This window comes from Pipistrellus kuhlii, unplaced genomic scaffold (assembly GCF_014108245.1).
Source record: "Pipistrellus kuhlii isolate mPipKuh1 unplaced genomic scaffold, mPipKuh1.p scaffold_m20_p_101, whole genome shotgun sequence".
In the NCBI taxonomy this organism is placed as follows: Eukaryota; Metazoa; Chordata; class Mammalia; order Chiroptera; family Vespertilionidae; genus Pipistrellus; species Pipistrellus kuhlii.
In genome coordinates, this window is record NW_023425407.1 from 552,654 (window position 1) to 573,077 (window position 20,424).

Below are 20,424 nucleotides of genomic sequence, written 5' to 3' on the forward strand. Positions count from 1 at the left end.
CTGTAGCAATTAGGAGAATATTTGGCCATGAATCACAAATTTTATGTAAAAGGGACATTTTAGTGATGTGGTATGTGGTTGGACACACAAAATACACTAAGCGTGGTCTTTGGAATTGCTCAGTGCACAATTTTACAATTGGATGCGGTGTACATGGGCATGCTTATTTATTTTTCATACCAGTTTAGAGAAAGCCAGCCCTGGGCTTTAATGCTGGCCATATTACATGAATCGTAAGGATTCAGGGCCCCTTTATCTTTTTTTTATTTTATTTTTTTATTTTATTGATTTTCTACAGAGAGGAAGGGAGAGAGATAGAGAGCTAGAAAAGTCGACAAGAGAGAAACATCGACCAGCTGCCTCTTGCACACCCCCCACTGGGGTTGCGCCCACAACCAAGGTACATGCCCTTGACCGGAATCGAACCCGGGACCTTTCAGTCCGCAGGCCGACGCTCTACCACTGAGCCAAATCGGTTTCGGCAGGATCCAGAGTCCCTTTGTCTTGTTCTGCCCTTATGTTTCTCATTCCCAAGATGACTTTTCCATCAAGTGCTTCCAATTTGTAGCCAGCAAGGGTAAGGGGTGAGCTGAATACAAAGATTAGGACCTCTCCCTGGTCAGGCCGACTACTATCACTACCAATTCCGTGCATCTTTGGGAGGGACTGGGGGAACTTGAGAAGCCATCCTCACCAAACACTCCTCAGTCTGATATTTCCTGGAATGCTTTGCTGGGCATTCCCTTTACACTTACCACAGTAAACAGAAAATCCTCTGGAATTCATATGTAAGAGAGCTCATTAATATGAGCTCCCGACCAGGCCTATTTGGGTCTATGACACTAGCCAGTGAAAAGATTTGTGTGAAAATGCCAATTTTGTTCTGTATTTATTATTTTAACTCCAATTCATTGTCCCACTATTTGAGAGAGAAAGACACACACACACACACACAGAAACAGTGATGTGAGAGAGAAATATTGGTTGCCTCCCACACATGCCCCAACCAGGCCAGATTGAACCTGCAACCCAGGTATGTGCCCTTGACCAAGAAAGGAACCTGAAACCCTTCAGTGTATGGCCTAACACTGCAGCCACTGAGCCACACCAGCCAGGGCTGCCTAACCTGCCTTTATCAACCAGCTTCATAGCCATGATCTACCCTCCAATGCCAGATGACCCTGACCAAATCTAACTCTTGGGCTCAATTTCAGATTTTGCTCTTCTCACACAGCCTGAACCCTAAACAATGCTAGTCACATAGCTGGAGCTCAAGGAAATTTTCCCAATGGAATGAGCACAGCTTCTGGGGTGGAACTTCCCCACATGCCCAGCAGTCCCTCTCTCCACCCGCATGGTCTGCACTAGATACTGGGAGTTCAGTGTTAGCCCAAATCAGCATCCTCTTTGAGGTCCACTCTGAATCCAGCCTGGATCAGCACCCTCTGCAGAGGTTTCTTTCCTTCCCCAGCCAGATCAGCACCCAAGGATGGACAGCTCCTCACGCCAGATCAGCACCCAAGGGCGGACAGCTCCCCCAGGCCCGAACAGTCCAGCCCCTTCCTACGCGCTGCCCAGCTCGGGACCCCCAACTCTTCTGTTCTGGTTCCTCGAGGCGTCGGTGCAGCTGCTGGGGTGCACCCACGTCACGAGCCCCTCCCCCAAACCCCAGAGAACCCGACAGAGGTCTGCGAACCGGGCCGCCGCCTTCCCCGCCTTCCCCGCCTTCCCCGCCGCAGGATCCTAGCTGCCGGCGGTCCCTCTCGCCCGTCCCCACCGCAGACCCTCCTGCACCGGAACCCCCGTCTCCGCCAATCCGCTTCTCACCCGCACCCCTCCCCCCCAAACAAACCACGCACTCGATCCTTCCCCAACCAGAGCCTCTGGTCCAACCACCGCCTCTCCTCCAACCAGCTCGCCCGGCGCGCGGCCCCTCCCGCCCTCCGGCTCCCGCGCCTCCGCTCCCTCCCCTGCGCGCTCTCCGCCGCGGTCCTGCGGGTGGCGAGGTGTGTCGCGGGCGGGGTGTCGCAGGGCGTGTCACGAGGTGAGGGGGGAGCCGGGGACCAGGGCCACGCGGGGCGCCTCCCTCCCCCGCAGGCCTCTCCCCGGAGAAGATGGCGGACCGCGCGGAGATGTTTTCTCTCTCCACCTTCCACTCGCTGTCGCCGCCCGGCTGCAGGTACCCGGCCTGGAGCCCTCCCCTCCCTTCCCCGCGGCCCTCCCGGCCCCCTCCAGATTCCGCCGCCGCCCGCCGCCCTACCCCACCCCCACCCCACCCCACCCCCACCCCTCCGCCTGCGGGAACCCCAGCCCAGGGCCCCGCCGGTCCGAGGCCTGCGCTCCTGACCTCGCCGCCCTCTGTGCGGGGTCTCCCCGTCTCTGTCCTTCCCTGCTTCACCCCCTCCGGCCTCAGTGACCACCCTCCGATGTATGTCTCCCCAATTCCCCCTTGTTTCTCCCCCCATCCCCCATTTCCCTCCGGGATCCATGCCAAACCAGCCCTGCAGGCTCGCCCCCAGGGTGCAGGGTGTAGGCCCTGGCGCAGCCTCGGGGCCTGGCCAGGCGGGAGCCACCCTCCGCGCTGAGTGTCCTTTTGGCCTTGTTGGGCCGCTCCTCGGTGGAGGCCAGGCCTGGCGTGAACGGGAGCTGAAATCAAGCCTGGCCCTGGGGGAAGAGACCACGGTGGGGAGAGAGCCTTCCCCCGCAGGAGAGGAGAGACAAAGTGGTCAGACGGCTCCTTGAACAGACGCGACCCCTCCCTCTGCTTCTGCGGCTGCAGCTTCAGCCTCAGCCTCAGCTCCCCTCCCCCTTCTGCTCGGCCTGACTCCCCAGAGGCTCCGGCTGCCATCCAGAGGGCCTAGGCTGAGCCCAGGAGGAGTGCTGAGAAGAGGGCGGAGGGACAAGGGGCCCCTCAAAGGGGGCGGGCGGGTGGGGGCGGGGGGAGATCCCCTGGAGAACAGAGATTGGGTTTCACAATGATAGCAGGACATGGATCTGGGAGTCGGGGGCTGTGGAGACCTTGGTGTCTAAGAGCTGAGTTTCCCATGACCCCTCCTGGGACCGGCTCCCAGGCACAGCACCCAGGGTTGCCAGCTCTCCCGGAGCCCTGTCCTTGCTCTCTGACCGAGTCTCCTCTCCAGGCCTCCTCAGGACATAAGCCTGGAAGAATTTGATGATGAAGACCTGTCTGAGATCACCGATGACTGTGGCCTGGGCCTCAGCTATGACTCGGACCACTGCGAGAAGGTAGGGTGGGACTGGAGTATAAACCTCTCAAGGGGAGCCTCACGTAGGCCTCGCTTAGGGGTGACTTGGGGTTCAGAGTAGGTCTGCACTCAGCCTCGAAGCAAGAGACCCTTGGTTGCCTCCTTCCCTGGGGCACTTCTTGGAAGGCACATCTCTTTCCTGATAGATGGTAGGCCCTGCCCCAGGGTCTTCCCCAATGATCCTCCCTGACCCCCACCCATGGACTAGCTTGGGGAAACAGATGTGTCCATGCTTCAGGTGCCCTCTGTGCTCTGAGGGCTTCCAAGAAAGACCTACCTGCTTCCAGCTCACCTGTCTTCTTCCCAGCCCCGTCCCCACCTGCCTCATGTCTCCCCTGAAACTTTCTCCCCTATCTCCTTCCTTCCGTTCTCCTCCTCCAGTCTCTCCATGCTCTGTTTTCATTCACTCAAGACCAGTCTGAGTAACTGCCATGTGGCAGCTGCCAGGTGCCTCCAGGTGCTTAAGAGAATGGGACTGGCGTTACTGGTGTAACTCCCGCAGGAGTTACAACCTCGTAGGGGAGAAAGACAGGTCAGAGCCATGGCTCCCGAGGGTCAGGGGCCAGGCTCCACTTGAGGACACAGTGAGGGGGAAGAGAACTCCACCGAGACTCTCCAGTGGCCATGGCCCAGGAGCATGCCTAAGGGAAGGCGGGCAGGAGCTGGGCTGATGAGGAGGTGGGAGGGAATGGAAGAGAGAGCTGACCCAGGGATGAACTGTTGGAGGCCCTGAGGTTGGTACAAGCTTGGTGGATCCTGGTGCCAGTTGTCTCTTCCTTCCGGCATTTGTCAGATATTTACTGAGCCTCAGCACTGGGTAGGTCCTGCACTGGGGTGTGGGATACACCAGTGCTCAGTATGGACATTCTGCCCCGGTGGGGCCTGCTGCTTGGTGGGGGAAACAGGCCAAATGTCATGTAATTGTGAATCGCAGCCAAATTGCTCTTCAGGAAAGAGGGGTACTGTGAAGGTGACGGGTTGGGGAGTGAGATGAGTCTGGCAGCTGGGCTGGGGCCACTCTGAGGATCTCTGTCAAACCAGGCTTAGGCATTTGGGCCCTGACCAAGAACCAGAGTGATCCTTATCTATCTCAAGCAGATGAAAAAGCAAAACCAAAACAGCAGAGACCTGGAGGTTTCTCTTCCTTGACTTACAGCTTTCTGCCCTCTCCTTTTCTTCTCCTTTAAAAAAAAAATATATTTTTATTGATTTCAGAGAGAAAGGGAGAGGGAGAGATAGAAACATCAATGACCAGAATCACTGATAGGCTGCTTCCTGCACGCCCCCTACTGGGGATCGAGTCCACAATCTTAGGCATATGCCCTGACTGCGAGTGGAACTGTGACCTCCTGGTTAATAGGTCGATGCTCAACCACTGGGCACACTGGCTAGGGCTTGCCTTCCCCTTTTCTGACATCTGGGACCCCAAGCCACCATCCCACCCTCACCCAGCTCTGCCCTGTCCCTCCTTCCTGCAGGACAGCCTCTCTCTGGGCCGCTCGGAACAGCCGCACCCCATCTGCTCCTTCCAGGATGACTTCCAGGAGTTTGAGATGATTGATGACAATGAAGAGGAGGAGGAGGAGGAGGAGGAAGAGGAAGAGGAAGAAGAGGAGGAAGAGGAGGAAGAGGAGAAAGAAGGAGAGGACAAGGAGCGGGGAAGACCTGGCTCAGAAGCCGGTACTCTGGGGCTGCTGATCCCCTCCCCCTCCCTGGAGGAGCCCCACAAGCACAGGCCCACCACACTGCACCTGACTCCCCTGGGAGCCCAGGTGAGTGCCCAGCCCACCATCCGGGACCCTGCTGCCCATGGCAGCCTGTAAACCCCCACCCCCACCCCCGCCAACTGGAGCCCCTCCTGACAGCCTCCTGCCCCCCGTGCAGGACTCCCTGAACAACAACGGGGGCTTCGCCCCAGGACACCCAGCCTCCTGGCAGGAGACAGTGCTGTGCTCACCCCCCCAGGAGCCACTCCCAGGTGAGCGGGACTGTGGAGGCCCAAACGGTGGAGGTGGGGAGGGAGGAGCAGAGGCCGTGGGCCTGCTGACCGAGGCCCCTCCCCGCCCGCAGAGCCGCCAGCCCGCTGCCCGCCCACCGCTGCCCGGCCCCGGGCGCAGTCACCTGGGGGTCCAGGTTGTGACTGCGAAGGGAACCGGCCCCCGGGCCCGCCAGCGCCCAATGAGGCCTCGCCCTCCTCGGACCCCGGCATCGAGGTGGACCTGGGCAGCGGCACCAGCGGGGAGCGCGGCCGGCGCAGCAGCCAGGAGCTGTCCTCGCCCGGCTCCGACTCGGAGGCGGAGGCGGCGGGCGCCGCGCACCTGGGCCGCATGATCTCGTCCATCTCGGAGACGGAGCTGGAGCTGAGCAGCAGCAGCGGCCGCTCCTCGCACCTCACCAACTCCATCGAGGAGGCGTCCTCGCCGGCCTCCGAGCCCGAGCCCGAGCCCGAGCCCGAGCCCGAGCCCGCGCCCGAGCCCGCGCCCCCCCGCCGCCCCGCCTTCCTGCCCGTGGGCCCCGAGGACACCAACAGCGAGTACGAGTCGGGCTCCGAGTCCGAGCCGGACCTCAGCGAGGATGCCGACTCGCCCTGGCTGCTCAGCAACCTCGTGAGCCGCATGATCTCCGAGGGCTCCTCGCCCATCCTCTGCCCCGGCCAGTGCCTGTCCCCCGCGCCGCGTCCTCCCGGGGAGCCCGGGGCGCCAGCCGGCGGGGCCCCTGCGGGCCCGGGCGGCGTGGAGCTGGTGGACATGGAGACGCTGTGTGGGCCGCCGCCCCCCGCGCCCCCCGCGCCCCGGGCCGGCCCCGCGCAGCCGGGGCCCTGCCTCTTCCTGAGTAACCCCACGCGTGACACCATCACGCCGCTGTGGGCGGCTCCGGGCCGAACCGCCCGGCCAGGCCGCGCCTGCTCCTCTGCCTGTTCGGAGGAGGACGAGGACGAAGAGGAGGAGGAGGAGGCCGAGGACCAGCCGGGGCCTCCAGCGGGCAGGGGCGCGGGCCCCGAGGCCCCTCTGGATGCCTCGCTGGTGTACGACGCGGTCAAGTACACGCTGGTGGTGGACGAGCACACGCAGCTGGAGCTGGTGAGCCTGCGCCGCTGCGGCCTGGGCAGCGGGGAGGACAGCAGCGAGGCCAGCGAGGACGAGGCTGCCGCCCTGCTGGACGAGGGCCAGGGCCCCGAGGGCGCTTCCCCGGACAGCCCCGACCTCACCTTCTCCAAAAAGTTCCTTAACGTCTTTGTCAACAGCACCTCGAGGTCCTCCAGTGAGTAGGAGGTGGGAGGGGGTGGCCCCAGGTCCCCAGAGTGGCCAGGGCCAGAGAATTCTCTTTTGTGGGGTAGGGGGTGTCCAGCTGAGTCTGAGGAGCCATCTAGGTGGGGGGTAGGGGCAGAGGCTGGGGAGCCTGGGGGTTCTGACAGGGATGTCCAGCAGGGGTTGGGGGCTGGACGCCCAGGAAAAGGCCTTGGGTTTCCCCCAGATCCCTGATAGGCTGGGGAGGGGTGAGCGGGCTCTGCCTCCCTCTCTGACTCAGGGTCAAGCTCCTGGGAGGGGAGCCTGGCCAGCCTGGAAGTACTTGCCGCCCCTTTCTGAGCAGCTGTCTTCTGTCTGCTCCTCAGGCACCGAATCCTTTGGCCTCTTTTCCTGTTTGGTGAACGGGGAGGAGCGAGAGCAAACCCACCGGGCTGTCTTCAGGTACAGCCTCTGTCTCATCATCCGTCCAGAGACGTGATGGGACATGGGTGGACACAGCCCACAGTCCGCCTCCCCCTCCCCCTGACCTCCCTGCCCCTCCCGGCAGGTTCATCCCTCGCCACCCCGACGAGCTGGAGCTGGACGTGGACGACCCAGTGCTGGTGGAGGCCGAGGAAGATGACTTCTGGTTCCGCGGCTTCAACATGCGCACGGGGGAGCGAGGGGTCTTCCCTGCCTTCTACGCCCACGCGGTGCCCGGCCCTGCCAAGGATGTGCTGGGTGAGGCTTGCCTCCAACGAGCATCTTGTCCCCTCAGACTCCCAACTCCCCTGACTTGGGCCCCTTGTGACCCCCCCCTTCCCCAGGGAGCAAGCGGAGCCCCTGCTGGGTGGAGCGCTTTGATGTGCAGTTCCTGGGCTCCGTGGAGGTGCCCTGTCACCAGGGCAACGGCATCCTGTGTGCAGCCATGCAGAAGGTCAGTGTGAGGTGGAGTCTCCTGCCCCCGGAGGGACCAGACCTCTTTGGAGGGTTAGAGGGCCCTCAGGGGACAGCTCCCACCCAGCTCATAGCGGTCCCTCATCACCTGGTGTCTCTGGGAAGGTTCTGTGGGGCCTCCACCTTTCTGTAGCCCATCCTCGTTTTCTTGTCTGAAAACCCAGACCAGCTCTCACTGAGCCCCTCTGAGGGTCATTTGCTCACTTGTCATGGACTCAGTGGGCGGTTGGTGACCAGCAGCTCATCTGCTGTCCTGTGGTTGAGCAGGACAGCCCTATCCCTGATCCCCAGTCCAGGCCACGGGGACAGGCAGGGCGGGCTAGGCAGGGGGAGGGTGTGGTCCTGGCTGCAGGGTGGGAAGAAGGCCCAGGGAGGCTGAATGCAGAGAGGTGACTGGCCAGGGCCCTGGCCCACATGCTCCAGAATCAGACCTGAGAACCTGCAACCCAAACTAAGATGTTCCAGTGACGAGAGAACCCTGACACCCCCTTCTCCTTCGGCTTTCCCAGATCGCGACTGCTCGGAAACTGACTGTCCACCTGCGTCCTCCTGCCTCCTGTGACCTGGAGATTTCTCTTCGGGGGGTCAAGCTGAGTCTGAGCGGTGGACCAGAGGTGGGGTGTGGGGCCGAGGCACAGGGAGGTGGGTGGGTCTGACAGGGATGTCCAGCTGGGGTGGCAGCAGAGGCTCTGGACAACTCCTGGCTCACTGGCTTCTGCCCTCGCTCCAGTTCCAGCACTGCAGCCACTTCTTCCAGATGAAGAACATCTCCTTCTGTGGCTGCCACCCTCGCAACAGCTGGTGAGAGCCTCGCCCTCCCCTCGGCCCCCCAATCCCGAGGGCTGCCCCCGGGCCCAGGAGACACAGGTCAGACCGGCTCCCATCTGGTCTGGGGTGCAGACAGACAGGCACATACGAGTGGGTGCTGGAAGCCTCCAGGGGCCTGGAAGTCTGTGTGGGGCTCCTGTGAGCAGGCCTGCAGAGAGCCAGTAGGGTCTGGGGTTCAGGAGGTGACTAAAGACCACTCTGTGCTCGGAAGGCACACCTGATGGTGACGGGGGTCTTCCAGGGAGGCGGCTGACCCCAGGTGCGGGCCAGGGCAGTGGATTCCCAGGGAGCAGCTGGGTGCAGCTGGAGGGACACAGCGGTACCTGTGCCCTTCTGACCATGCCAGGAGCTTGTACTTGATCCCACTGACGATAGGGTGACAGGGTGACACGGTTGGGTTGACAAGCTGGCTCTGGCTGCTGTGCGGAGTGGCTGGACCCAGGTGTGGGCCAGGTAGCTGCTGAGGTCATCCAGGTGCTATGTCCTGGGGCATTGGGGAGGTGGAACTGGCAGGAGCCGGTTCGATGGGAGGTAGCCGCACTCATGCCATCTGGGTGAAGGGCTGATAGTAACCACTTTCCAGGTCAAGGGCTGGCAGTCTGGAGGCACCATATCATCTGCAGATGGAGGAAGGCGGTAGCGGCCAGGGTCACATGGGCCCGGAGTGTGGGAGAGATCTGAGGGAAGATGTCGGTTCAGAGCAGGTGGATGACTGCAGCAATGGGGGACGAGACAGCCAGGCCTAGCGAGAAGTGACAAGCGTGAGAGGAGAGGGACAGTGCCAGCATTATCCCCAGCAGGAGTGGGGGTACAGACTTCCTGTCCAGCCCAACTGCTGCCCAATGGGTCCCGTGTCTGGGAGGAGGTAACCTGAGAGACAGGCCACCAGGGGCTCCCGAGGATCGAGCTGTTGGAGGAGGACACGCTGCCGCCGGGGCGGGGCTGGCAACAGGTGCCAACCCCCGGCAGGTCAGAGCCAGTCTGGCTGTATCCACTGAGGACAGAGATGTGTGGTGGGACCCACCGTGTGGAGGCTGCTTTGAGGGGTGGAGAGCTGGACAGAGTGCCTGGGCTCAGACCAGACGTGTGGATGGGGGCCGAGGACAGCACCGACCACAGGGGAACAAGAACACCCTTATTTCTCAACAGAGAGAAACTGGCTGCCCAGCTGCGGCCTCCAGGCTAGAGAGAGACCAGGTGCGAGTCCTTGAGATAAGGGTGGTCAGACCAGTTGTTCCGGATCCGGATGTGGAGGCAGAGGGGGAGGGGAGACTCAGCTGGGCCCAGAGCTGAGGACGCAGTTAGGAAGTCACGTTCTCCAACTAGTTAACTTGCTTCATGGTGGGGTTGTTGGCAGAGCAGGCCTGTGCCGGCTGTTGTACTTGGATGAGGCCTTGGAGATCACAGACTGTCACAAGCTGCCTGTGTGTTGTTGGCAAGTTTCCCGCCCTCTCTGTGCCATCGCTGCCTCACCTCATAGGGCTGCTCTGAGGATCCGGAGTGAATAATCTCAAGTGCTTAGAATGGTGCCCAGTGCTTGGTAAGCAGCATCGGAGTGTCGGTGACTGTGAATGAGATTTTGTTGTTACTGATCATCACCTGAGGATATTTTCCCATTGACCAGGGTTGAACCGGGACCCTTTAGTCAGCAGGCTGACACTGTCCACTGAGCCGCACCGGCCAGGGCTGTATGTGATTTTGACCAGGGCCTTTGAGACGAGGCTGCCATGAGCTTGTGGACAACCAGCCATGATGTTGCCACGGGTTTACGTCTGGAGAAGCCACAAACTCTAGCTCAATTGACACGGATCGATTGGGCACAGTGGCGGGTCTCGAGTCTCTGGCTGTGGGATGCTCTGGAGTGATTTTCACTGATGTCTTAGGTGAGAGGACAGGCAGACATGAAGCAGGTCAGGCGGGGATGAGATGAATGACAACCAGGTGCAAGGTTCTGCTCCAGGAAGAGGGTTTTGCTGAGGAGGGGGCCGCTGTTTGGTGTGCTAGACCCCAGGCTCAAGGTGTCAGGTGACACACGTCAGGGCGACCGGCTGAGATGCACTTCTGGAAGGCAGGGCCGAGGCCTTGCTGTGGTCTGTGGTCCAGGGCTGGCTCCAAGAAGGAAGCGGCTGCTGGACCCCTGACAAGGAGAAGTTAATACCGTAACTCCCTGAGGTGCCTGTGCTGAGGCTGGACCCCAAAGGTGCCTCTGCATCCTTCAGTCATGTAACCCACACATTTCTCCTGTCCCCACCCTCTGCCCGAGCCCTCGGCCAGATCACCAGTGGGGGGCTGAGGTGACGGCCCCATACTGACAGCCTCACGCTGCCCTGTCTGTAGCTATTTCGGCTTCATCACGAAACACCCTCTGCTAAGCCGCTTTGCCTGCCACGTCTTTGTCTCCCAGGAGTCGATGAGGCCTGTGGCCCAGAGTGTGGGGTGAGTGGGGCTGGAGGGATAAGGGTAGGACCAGCTGGGGGCCAACCAGGCTCAGGAGTGGCGCTGGGGAGATGGGCCGGGAGGTGAGATTTGGGGACAGAGGAGTGGGGGTGCAGTTTGAGCAGACAGGGAGAGGGAAGGTCAGATGAGAAGCAATAGAGGTGGGTGGGAACTTTGAGCAGGAGCGGGGGGTCCGGTAGTGGGGAGGTGCAGGCACCGTGCCTGGGGGAAGGATGGTGGGAATGGGGGGTAAAGCAGGACGGCTGAAGAGTGACCCCTTGGGACGGGTAGGCCCAGGCGGTGGGAGGGTGAGGGCGGCCCTGATGGCGTGGCCGGTGCTGTCTCCCCAGCCGGGCCTTCCTGGAGTACTATCAGGAGCACCTGGAGTACGCCTGCCCCACAGAGGACATCTACCTGGAGTAGCCGCCCACACTCGGAGCCAGGTGCCACGTGGCGGGCACCTCAGGGGCTGCCGGCTTTGGCGAGGACTGGATTGGGGGCGTGTGGGACCGCCATCCAGGGAGTCTTGGAGGCTCTCCTTGCTCACTCTGCAGGCGCTGCAGAGGGAGAGCCATGTCCCCCGCTTTCCCTCTGATCTTCTTTCTCTCCGTGTGCCTCCTTCCTCTGTCTGTCTCTGCCCCCCGTGCCTGCAAACTCGGCCCTCTGCTCTCTACTCGGGGTCAGAGCTGGGAGGGTGTGGAGGAAGCGAGGCGCTAGGTGACTGGCATCAGGCTCCCACGAGTCCCTCCTGCCCCTCCCAGTGATGTAAAAGGAATTTTAATTTTTATAGTGAATCCCCAGGGGTCACCCCTTCCCTGACCACAGGGACAAAGAGAGGGACCCCCACACCGCCCCACGTGGAGCTCAGGGGGAAGCAGGAAGGGGGTCCCCAGAAGGGCCTTAGGGATACTGGTAGTTCTTGAGGCTCATCCCAAGCCCCAGACTTTGCTCAGAGAAGGGTACCCTGCCCCGTCCCCACCACACCAGCGTCTGCTTTGCCGCTGCATACTCCCCGCAGTCCAATAAACTCTGCTTGGTGTGACCCTGTCTGTTTCTGGGGACACAAAATGGGCTGGGGGCCCAGGCGCTGCCCATGGTGGTGGGCACCCAGACCTCTGGGTGATGGAATCAGGAGAAGCTTCACCCATTAGTGCTCTCCGAGATCATGCCAGGGTCCCTGGGTGCCACCCTGGGCCCCGGGGGTTATCCCTGACACACTCCATTGGCTGGAGAGACAGTGCTGGGCCCCCACACTGGAGTGCCGGGCTCAAGCGGGGTGTGCCGGCAACCGCAGGGCTCAGGTCAGTTTGTGCGTGTCATGGTTGTGTGTGTGTGTGCGTCATGAGAGTGTGCGCACGCTTGTGAGTGTGTGGGAGAGGGCAGCAGCCTGCTTAGACCTTAAAATTGGTATTAAAGACTCTGCACAGAGAATAGGAAGACAGAAGTTGACCATGTCTCACAGTGCCCTTTGGCTTCTGTAGAAAGGGCTTCCCTGGCCCCTCCCTCCACGAGACCACTCTCAGGGGCTGAGGTCAGCAGGCTCCTCCCCAGGGGGACATGTCCTCAGAGGGAGGGTGGGTGCAGGAGGACCCAGGAAGCAGCACCTTGCCCTCCCCTCCCATCCTCTACGCTAGGGGTGTCGAACTCAATCAGAGAAGGGGCCAAAATCTAAAATCCAGCCTAAATCGTGGGCCAAATGGTTTACTGAACAGTCATAAACTGTCATTGTGATGGAAACGCAGCGGAGTGCAGTGATGACAGCGCGGTGCGGGCCACATTGCAAGGCCTGGCGGGACGGATTTGGCCCGCGGGCCTTGTGTTTGACAAATGTGCACTATGCCAACACTCAGCATCCGACCCCTGGCTGCCAGGTTGTGTCTCATCCCCTCCCCTCCCTTCCCTTTGCTGGGGTTGGGTTAGTATCGAGTGTTCTGTACCAGTTATCATGCTGTTGTCACGGCCGCAGGAGAGGCTGTCTGGAGCCTGCCATCCCCAGGGAGCACCCAGTTTCTTGGTAGGTCTACGGCCCCCTCCTGCGGGAGGGCCAGTAGTGATCTGCCCAGAAGTGATTCTCAGGGAAGGGTGTCCAGTCATCTGCCCCCATCTCTGGTGCCCTGGGCTTGCCTTCTTTCCCACTCTGGGAGTTCTCGACACCCTCCCCATCACTTCCTTTTTTGGGAGACCTAACAAGGAGTTGGGTGCTTCCCAGGACGGCAGGCTCTGGACACTCAGCATCTAATTGGCTGCTCCTTGTTGCTGAGTGTTTGCAAAGTGATGACAAAGTGTTACTGCTCTTGCTAAGGAACCCCTGCGTCCCTCCCTCATAACTGCTCTGTCCAGCAGGGCCCTGACTGCCTGTCTGCTCAGGTGACACCCCCAGCCCTCTCCCCCTGGGGTTCCTCCTCTCTGGGGGGAGCATGCCTTGGGCTCCACGTCTGTGACCGCCCTGTAGAGGATCTTCACACAAAGGAGGGGGCTGAGGGGTCCCCCCTGTAATTCTACACCAGGCCGTGGGGTAGCATGGTGACAAGACTCATCGGCCATGGAAAGGCAGCTTAGAGCCAACTTGGTATGTATGATTCGTGTAGACATGGAGGTGGTGTGGTACACGCACTGCCACGTCGCCTGTGTGCGACTGAGATGCAGGTGTTATCTGGGGCATCTAATGAGCACACACTAATTTTGTAATTAAAAACATTTGGAGAAGAGGTGAAATTAAATATTCCATGGAAATGTCCCCTCTTGCTCCCCCTTCTAGTCACTTGTGGGAGAGCAAGGCCAGGAGTGAGCAGGGACGGTGCTAGGAGCATGTCTTGGACCCACACTTGAGCCGATCCTCAGAGGCAATGTTTATTGTTTTTGTTTTTTTATCCTCACCTGAGAATATTTATCATTGATTTTTAGGGAGAGTGGACGAGAGAAACATCGATATGAGAGAAACACATCGATTGGTTGTCTCCCACATGAGCCCTGATCAGGGAAGAGCCAGCAACTGAGGTACCTGCCTTTGACCAGAATCGAACCTGGGATCCTTTGGTCGGTGTTATGCCTAGATTTCAAGATCCCCAAGGACCACCAGGGAGCCGAGTCCAATGCAAAAAACAAAAGAGCCTTTATTCAAACTCGAGTCTGGTCTCCCTGCCTCTACCGACGCAGCGGCAGAATGCAAAGAGGCCCGAGCTCTGAAAGTGTGGTCTTTTTATAGACTTTTAGGGTTGGGTGATGGGATGATGCTCGGACCACTGAGTTGGCTGGTTCTGATTGGTGGGGCGAGGGCCAGGGTCCATTTATGCTGAGTTACTTCCCTCTGTATTTCTATTGGCTGATTTAATGGTGGGTTGGGTGATTGATACATTTTATACAAGATGAAAGACACAGTACAAAACGAGTCAGTCCTGCTCTGCCCTTGAAAGAAGGCCTACGCGCTGGGAAGGGGCCATGAGACCATATCTCAAGGCCTGGCCTGGTGTCAGCACTGATAACTCTATCTGGGATACAGTCCATGGCTTTTCTGGAAGCATGCTCCAACATTCTCACTCTCTTACAGTCGGCAGGCCGACACCCTATCTGACTAGGGCTGCTGTTGTTGTTTAAATATTTCTTTATTGATTTCAGAGAGGAAGGAGAGGGAGGGACATAGAGAAACATCAGTGATGAAAGAGAATCATTGATTGGCTGTCTCCTGTACGCTCCCTACTGGGGATCGAGCTTGCAACCCAGGCATGTGCCCTTGACCGGAATTGAACCTGGGACCCTTCAGTCCCAGGCCGACATTCTATCCACTGAGCCACACCAGCCAGGGCAGGGCAACATGTTTGTTTGTCTGTCCCCACCCTGCTCCTTCCAGACAACATGGGGCCCATGGAGGTCCTGGCCTGGGAGAGGATTATCTCAGGCTTCCAGGAAAAGGGGAGAAGAAAGGGCTGGGCTGGTGGACGTATGGCAGTATCTGGGGCCATGGTACATGCGTATAGAAGTGCGTGCTCGTGTGGCACATACTAAGTGCATGTGTGTTCACACAAGAGCCTGCAGGAGGAGGGCCATCACACTAACACAGCTGAGAAACAAGCACATGTTTCTGCTCCCAAGAGCATCCCAGCAAAGCCCACGTGCAATGGGAGGGTGTACTTCCCTCTCCCGCCCTGGAGGCAGATGTGGGCTTGAACTCGGGGACAGTCTCAGCAGACAGGGGAGCCTCCTGCCTGGTTCAGTTACCTTCCCCCAGCAGTGATTACTCTTGTAGGAACAAGTCCTCTTCTTCTGTGGCATTCATCACAGTTACATGTTTATTTCTATTGAAGCATAAAATACATGATATCATAAAGTGCACACATCTTAAGCATGTAGCTTGATTGCTTTACACATGTCAACACACCCCAATCAAGATGGGGAACATTGCTGAAACCGGTGTGGCTCAGTGGATAGAGCGTCGGCCTGCGGACTGAAAGGTCCCAGGTTCGATTCTGGTCAAGGGCATGTACGTTGGTTGCGGGCACATCCCCAGTGGGGGGTGTGCAAGAGGCAACTGATTGATGATTCTCTCTCATTGATGTTTCTAACTCTCTATCCCTCTCTCTTCCTCTCTGTGAAAAATCAATAAAATATATTAAAAAAAAAAAAAAAGATGGGGAACATTGGAAGCACTCAAGGTTCCCTCAGGCCTCTTCTCAGGCATAATCCACACCCCCCACCCACAGCACCACAGACTTTTGCCACTGAAAAGCCACGCATCTGATACCCCAGGGTCGAGGCTCCTGTTCTCTGTGGGATGGTGGTGCCGTGAAGCGGGATGGATCCCTTTGGTGACCTGTGCCAGCACTAAGCATGGCCCTGGGTGTTGAATAAACGTGGGAACTAACAAAAAGAAGCTCACTATCCAGGTGGGGCCACAGGCCAAGGGGAGGAGCCTGCAGGTGTTAGTGTTCCGTTAGTTCTTGCTGTGTGCTCAGTCTTGGGATCTGGTGCTCAGGGTGTGCCCCTGTTTCAGTGCCTCTGCCTTAGCTTGAAACGTGGGCCCCACTGGGAGGGAAGCTGCAGGCATCGGGGGTGCATGCCCAGCCCACGAGGACCAGTGTCTCCCTCAGACCACAGAGCAGGTGGGCCCTCCTGATGTCAATGTCCGTGGTTGCAGGGGTCCCAGAGGAAACTGCCACTCTCGGGAGGGGACCCCCCAGACACAGCAGGGGTCAGGGCACAGTCAGTGCGGCCCCCAAACCAGACCATGGGTGGTGGGAGAGTTACCTGGAGAACACAGAGGTCTGTCAGCGCAGGCCCACCTGAGTGGTCAGGAGCCCACCTGCACATGCACAGGTGCCCCCACATTCCGACCACGGTCACTCCAGGAAGACCACTTCCGACCGCGAATAACAGACAACTCCCAGCAGCGGCGCGAGCAGCAGGGTATTTCCTTACACTGTGAGCTCTGGCGGTGGATGGCTAGAGGCATGAACTTGGCAGCTACACGATGTCCTGTCAGGCCTCCAGAGGACCCGGGGGTCCCAGCAGATGGCCCTGACCTTCTGGATCAGGACTCAGGTCATGCTGCTCGGACCAGGCACGGGACTGAGTGGCTACTGCCCTCCTGGGACAGGAGAGGCCATACCTCCGCGGTTCAGATCCTCTGCCCACACGGAAAAGTGGGCCTGGGAATGAGGGTCTACCAGGAGGAGGGACAGCCCGCTGCGGCCCCGAGCACCCAGATGGCACTCTTCTCATTCAGCTAACACTGAGGGAGCACACGCGGTCTGCCGGTGTCCTGGAGCACAGGTGCCCCTGCCATCAGCACGCACGTGGGGACCATGAGGGCTTCATGCCACTGTGTGGACACAGGTAGGCAGTTGGGGGTCCTCCCTGCAGAGCTTAAGACGAGGGGACAGGAAGCTGAGGGGTGAGGGCAGGCCTCAGTGGGCATGGTGGACACTCTGAGGAGCCGAGGTTTTATTCTGAGCCTGCTATTCTGAGCAGGGATGGAGCCAAACCTGAACTACTCTTCTTTTTTCTTTTTAATATATTTTTTATTGATTTTTTTACAGAGAGGAAGAGAGAGGGATAGAGAGTTAGAAACATCGATGAGAGAGAATCATTGACCAGCTGCCTCTTGCACACCTCCTACTGGGGATGTGCCTGCAACCAATGTACATGCCCTTGGCCGGAATCGAACCCAGGACCTTTCAGTCCGCAGGCCGATGCTTCTATCCACTGAGCCAAACTGGTTTTGGCCAAACCTGAACTATTTTTAAGAGCACTTTGCTGGGTGAATGGCTTACACTGGGGCTATAAGGGAAGCCAGGGGACAGGAAACGTGTGCACAGGCCGGAATGTAGAGCTCTGGGGGCAGAGGTGGACCAGGGTCACGGTGTCTCAGAAGCTGCTCATGCATCTCACTCGAGTCTGACGGCTCCCAGCCCCTTTGTCTCCCCCTGGAATGTGCTGCTCATCACACACCTCAGGCAGGTTCTGGTAAGAGCCAGGGGGGTCTTTTCCTGTGCCTCCAGGAGAACCGGGCTCTCTGGGCACTTGGCACCTTCAGGGTCTCCTGCCTGTGGTGTCCTTGACCTTCCCACCCTGTTCCTGGCCACACAGGTGCTCAGTGCAGCTCCCGGGAGGGGCCGGCAATCACAGAAGCCAGGATGCCACGGAGCAGACCCCAGCCCAGCCTCACTGGCAGGGACTCAGACACGTCGCCAGATCTCTCAGGCCTGTCCCCTCACTCGTGCACAAGAGGCATAGCACCTACCGCTGGCCACCACAAGGACTAGATGAATCATCATGCCTGCATGTGTAATCTGGTATTATTGGGGTATCAGGTAAAAACATGTCCATGCCTGAGCCTTAGCCACGGAGGCGGGCCTGGACCAGTGCCCTCAGCGCAGGGGCCCTGGGCAGTGGCAGCAGGTGGGCCAGGGGCTGCAGCTGGGGTGGCAGCACATCTGCAGGGCAGGGTCCTCACCCCGGGCCATCTGGCTGGGGCTGAAGGTCATGCTAGCATCAAACTGGGCCTTGAGCAGCTGAAGCTGTTTCAGCGCCTCCAGGGCCTGGGGGGCGACTTTGGCCCCACTCCCCACCAGGTTGTAGTTCTCACCAGGGTCCTTAGATAGGTCAAAGAGCAGTGGGGGCTCATGGGCCGTCAGAGGGCTGGAAGCATGGCAGGCAGGGTCTGGTGTGGTGTCACTGTGGGCGGAACCTGGGGGGGCAGGAGACACATCTGAAAACAGAGGTGGGGGCAGACTCTGGGGCCCGAGGGGCCAGTGGGGCCAGGGGAGGACCTTACCCCGAGTGAAAAAGTGGGCCTTGTACTTCCCGCTTCGCACAGCAAAGACCCCTCGGATCTCATCGGGGAAGGGTGGGTAGAAGAACATAGTCTTCCGGGGGCTCTGAGGGCAAAGTCAGGGGCAGGGGTCAGAGCCACAACACTGATCAGCCTGTGTTAGGCCCTGGCTACACCCTCTCAGCAGCAGCACTTGGATTCCACTCAAAAGAGGTGACCTGCTCACAGTCACTCCAGGGCTGGGGCATGGGATTGCCGGCCCTACCTTGCCTTTGCCCAGCAGCAGGGGGCTGAGGTCAAAGCCATCCAAGGTGACGTTGGGCAGTGGGGCCCCAGCCAGGGCTGCCAGGGTGGGCAGGAGGTCCAGGGAGCTGGCCAGCTCGTGGGTCACGCCTGGGGACAGAGGGCTGTGTGATCACCCAATTCGCCGTCAGGTTGGGGAGGTGAGGCCAGGGGTGCATGAGGAGAGGACCTGAAGACTGACCGGGAGTGATGTGGCCTGGCCAGAAGGCCAAGGCAGGTTCTCGGACACCCCCCTCAAAGGTGGTTCCCTTTCCACATCGCAGTAGGCCAGAGGAGCCACCGTTGGACATCCGCATCGTCTCCGGTCTGGGACACACAGGTGCTATTCAGCATCTCTGACTCGCCCCGGTGGCTCCAGCCCCAGACGTTTAAGTTACGTGCCCAGAAATGGCCACAGGTGCCTACCAGGACCAGCTTCGTGGATTGTGGTCTGGAAGTCACCATAACGTGGCCAGCATTTTCTGAGACCCCCTTATCCCGCGATGTCTGTGGTCAGATGGGAAGACCTCAGGCCCACACCTGTGAGGAATCACCTTCATTGGCTCCCCTGGGGCCTACCCGTTGTCTGAGGTGAAGATGACCAGTGTGTCTTTAAGCAGCCCCAGGTCCCTCACAGCTGTCATCAGGGCTCCCACAGCCGAGTCCAGCTCCAACAGGGAGTCTCCGAATGGCCCACGACCTGAGTGCCCGGCGAAGCTTTGCCCACTGAACTGTGGGTAGTGGGTATGCTGGGGGCAGAGCCTGGAGTTAGCATTGGGCAGGGGTCAGGGCAGCCCGGGGCATGGGGCTAGGGTTACTCACGTGGGAGGCGTAGTACAGAAAGAATGGGCGGCCCTGGCGGTGGGCATCAACCATGAGGTCTCGTGCGAAAGCCACGTAGCGGGCCTCAAGTCCTGGCAGCCAGGGGGGCTGTGCCTCCACAGTCAGGTTGGCTAACAGCGGCACAGGGACCAGGCCCTGGTCACAGACTCCATTGCAGGGGGTGGCCGGTGGGAAGCAGGTCAGGTTCTGGCAAGGTCCCTGGGGGAAGGGCTCCACTTAGGGTCTAGGCTGTGGGGTGGAGCTGGGAGGTCAAGGGAAGGGGAGTAGGAGGAAGTGGATAGGGGGCAGCTGAGGGATCTGGCTGCTCCTACCTGGTCATGAGAGTATGGGATGCCCAGGAATCGATGGAAGCCCTGGTGGGGCGGCAGAAAGGCCCCCTGAGGCCCCACCCCAAGATGCCACTTGCCAGCCATTCCTGTGAGGTAGCCTTGGGCAGCCAGGATCTCAGCCAGGGTCACCTCCTCCAGGGGCAGGCCCCCTCGGGAGCCAGGCGTCAGAACGCCAGAGTACAGGCCTGACCGAACTGGGAGCCGGCCGGTCAGGAGGGCAGCCCTGCAGAGCCAGTCACACAGTGGGTGAAACAGAGAGAAAGGAAGACGGAGGTGCACCCAGATGGTAGGGAACTATGACCCTCCCTGCAGTCCAGAGGGAACCCGGAGGAGTTGGGTGGTCAGGATGGGCACAGGGTGAGGGCTCCCTGCCCCCTTGCTCACCGGGAGGGTGTGCACAGAGACACTGGCACGTAGAAGTCTGTGAACCGCAGCCCCGCGGCGGCCAGCTTGTCCAGGTTGGGGGTGCTGGATGTGGGGTGGCCGTAGGAGCCCAGGTCCCCGTAGCCCAGGTCATCAGCAAAGATCAGCACAATGTTCGGTGGGTAGGCGGAGGCCAGACCTGCAGCCAAGGCCAGAGCGAGGGCCCACAGCACCACCATGGCATGCGGCACACACAGGCTTGTCACCAGAGACCCTTGGGAAGGAGGCAAAGGGGCTCCAGCAAGCTCTGTCCGAGCCCCAGACTGGGCAGCCCCCACCCACCCACTCCCGTCCTGAGGCCCCAGACCCCATTAATCCAGAGTCAGACAACAGACAACCCCTTCCTCAAATCCTCCCTCGCTCCCCCACATTGGCCTGGGATCTCACCCCCTGGACACCCTCCTGGACCAGGACACCTACAGCTTCTCGCACAGACCTGAGCCGCTTCTCCTAGGGCTCCGGCCAGGCTGGCGGTCAGGGGCAGAAGTCACATGACATCGGCGCTGCGGGAGGGAACCGGACGGTGAGGCTGGGCCGTGGGCAGCGAGGCCCTTTGCGGGCACTTC

General features: G+C 59.9%; 2 protein-coding genes across 4 annotated transcripts; one reads left to right on the top strand and one right to left on the bottom strand.

Annotated features, from left to right (window-relative positions):
• Window positions 1–1,967: 1,967 nt before the first annotated feature.
• On the top strand, window positions 1,968–11,756 carry MAPK8IP2 (mitogen-activated protein kinase 8 interacting protein 2). 2 transcript variants are annotated; one of them, XM_045578741.1, is made up of 13 exons: window positions 1,968–2,179; window positions 3,141–3,246; window positions 4,745–5,038; window positions 5,151–5,244; window positions 5,337–5,703; window positions 5,734–6,527; window positions 6,880–6,955; window positions 7,062–7,234; window positions 7,321–7,430; window positions 7,960–8,064; window positions 8,181–8,251; window positions 10,616–10,714; window positions 11,065–11,756. In XM_045578741.1, exons 1-13 carry the CDS (start codon window positions 2,115–2,117, stop codon window positions 11,135–11,137), a joined length of 2,427 nt encoding a protein of 808 aa, XP_045434697.1. In that variant the 5' UTR covers window positions 1,968–2,114; the 3' UTR covers window positions 11,138–11,756. The 2 variants fall into 2 exon arrangements, with proteins under 2 accessions (XP_045434697.1, XP_036286046.1); XM_036430153.2 differs by having other exon boundaries at window positions 5,337–6,527.
• Window positions 11,757–16,099: 4,343 nt separating this feature from the next.
• ARSA (arylsulfatase A) lies at window positions 16,100–20,424 on the bottom strand. 2 transcript variants are annotated; one of them, XM_036430154.2, is made up of 10 exons: window positions 20,279–20,424; window positions 19,820–20,072; window positions 19,418–19,658; window positions 19,086–19,304; window positions 18,843–19,012; window positions 18,466–18,590; window positions 18,247–18,374; window positions 17,985–18,087; window positions 16,939–17,897; window positions 16,100–16,692 (listed from the first exon to the last, which is right to left on the bottom strand). In XM_036430154.2, exons 2-9 carry the CDS (start codon window positions 20,035–20,037, stop codon window positions 17,578–17,580), a joined length of 1,524 nt encoding a protein of 507 aa, XP_036286047.1. In that variant the 5' UTR covers window positions 20,038–20,072; window positions 20,279–20,424; the 3' UTR covers window positions 16,100–16,692; window positions 16,939–17,577. The 2 variants fall into 2 exon arrangements, with proteins under 2 accessions (XP_036286047.1, XP_045434698.1); XM_045578742.1 differs by having other exon boundaries at window positions 20,246–20,424.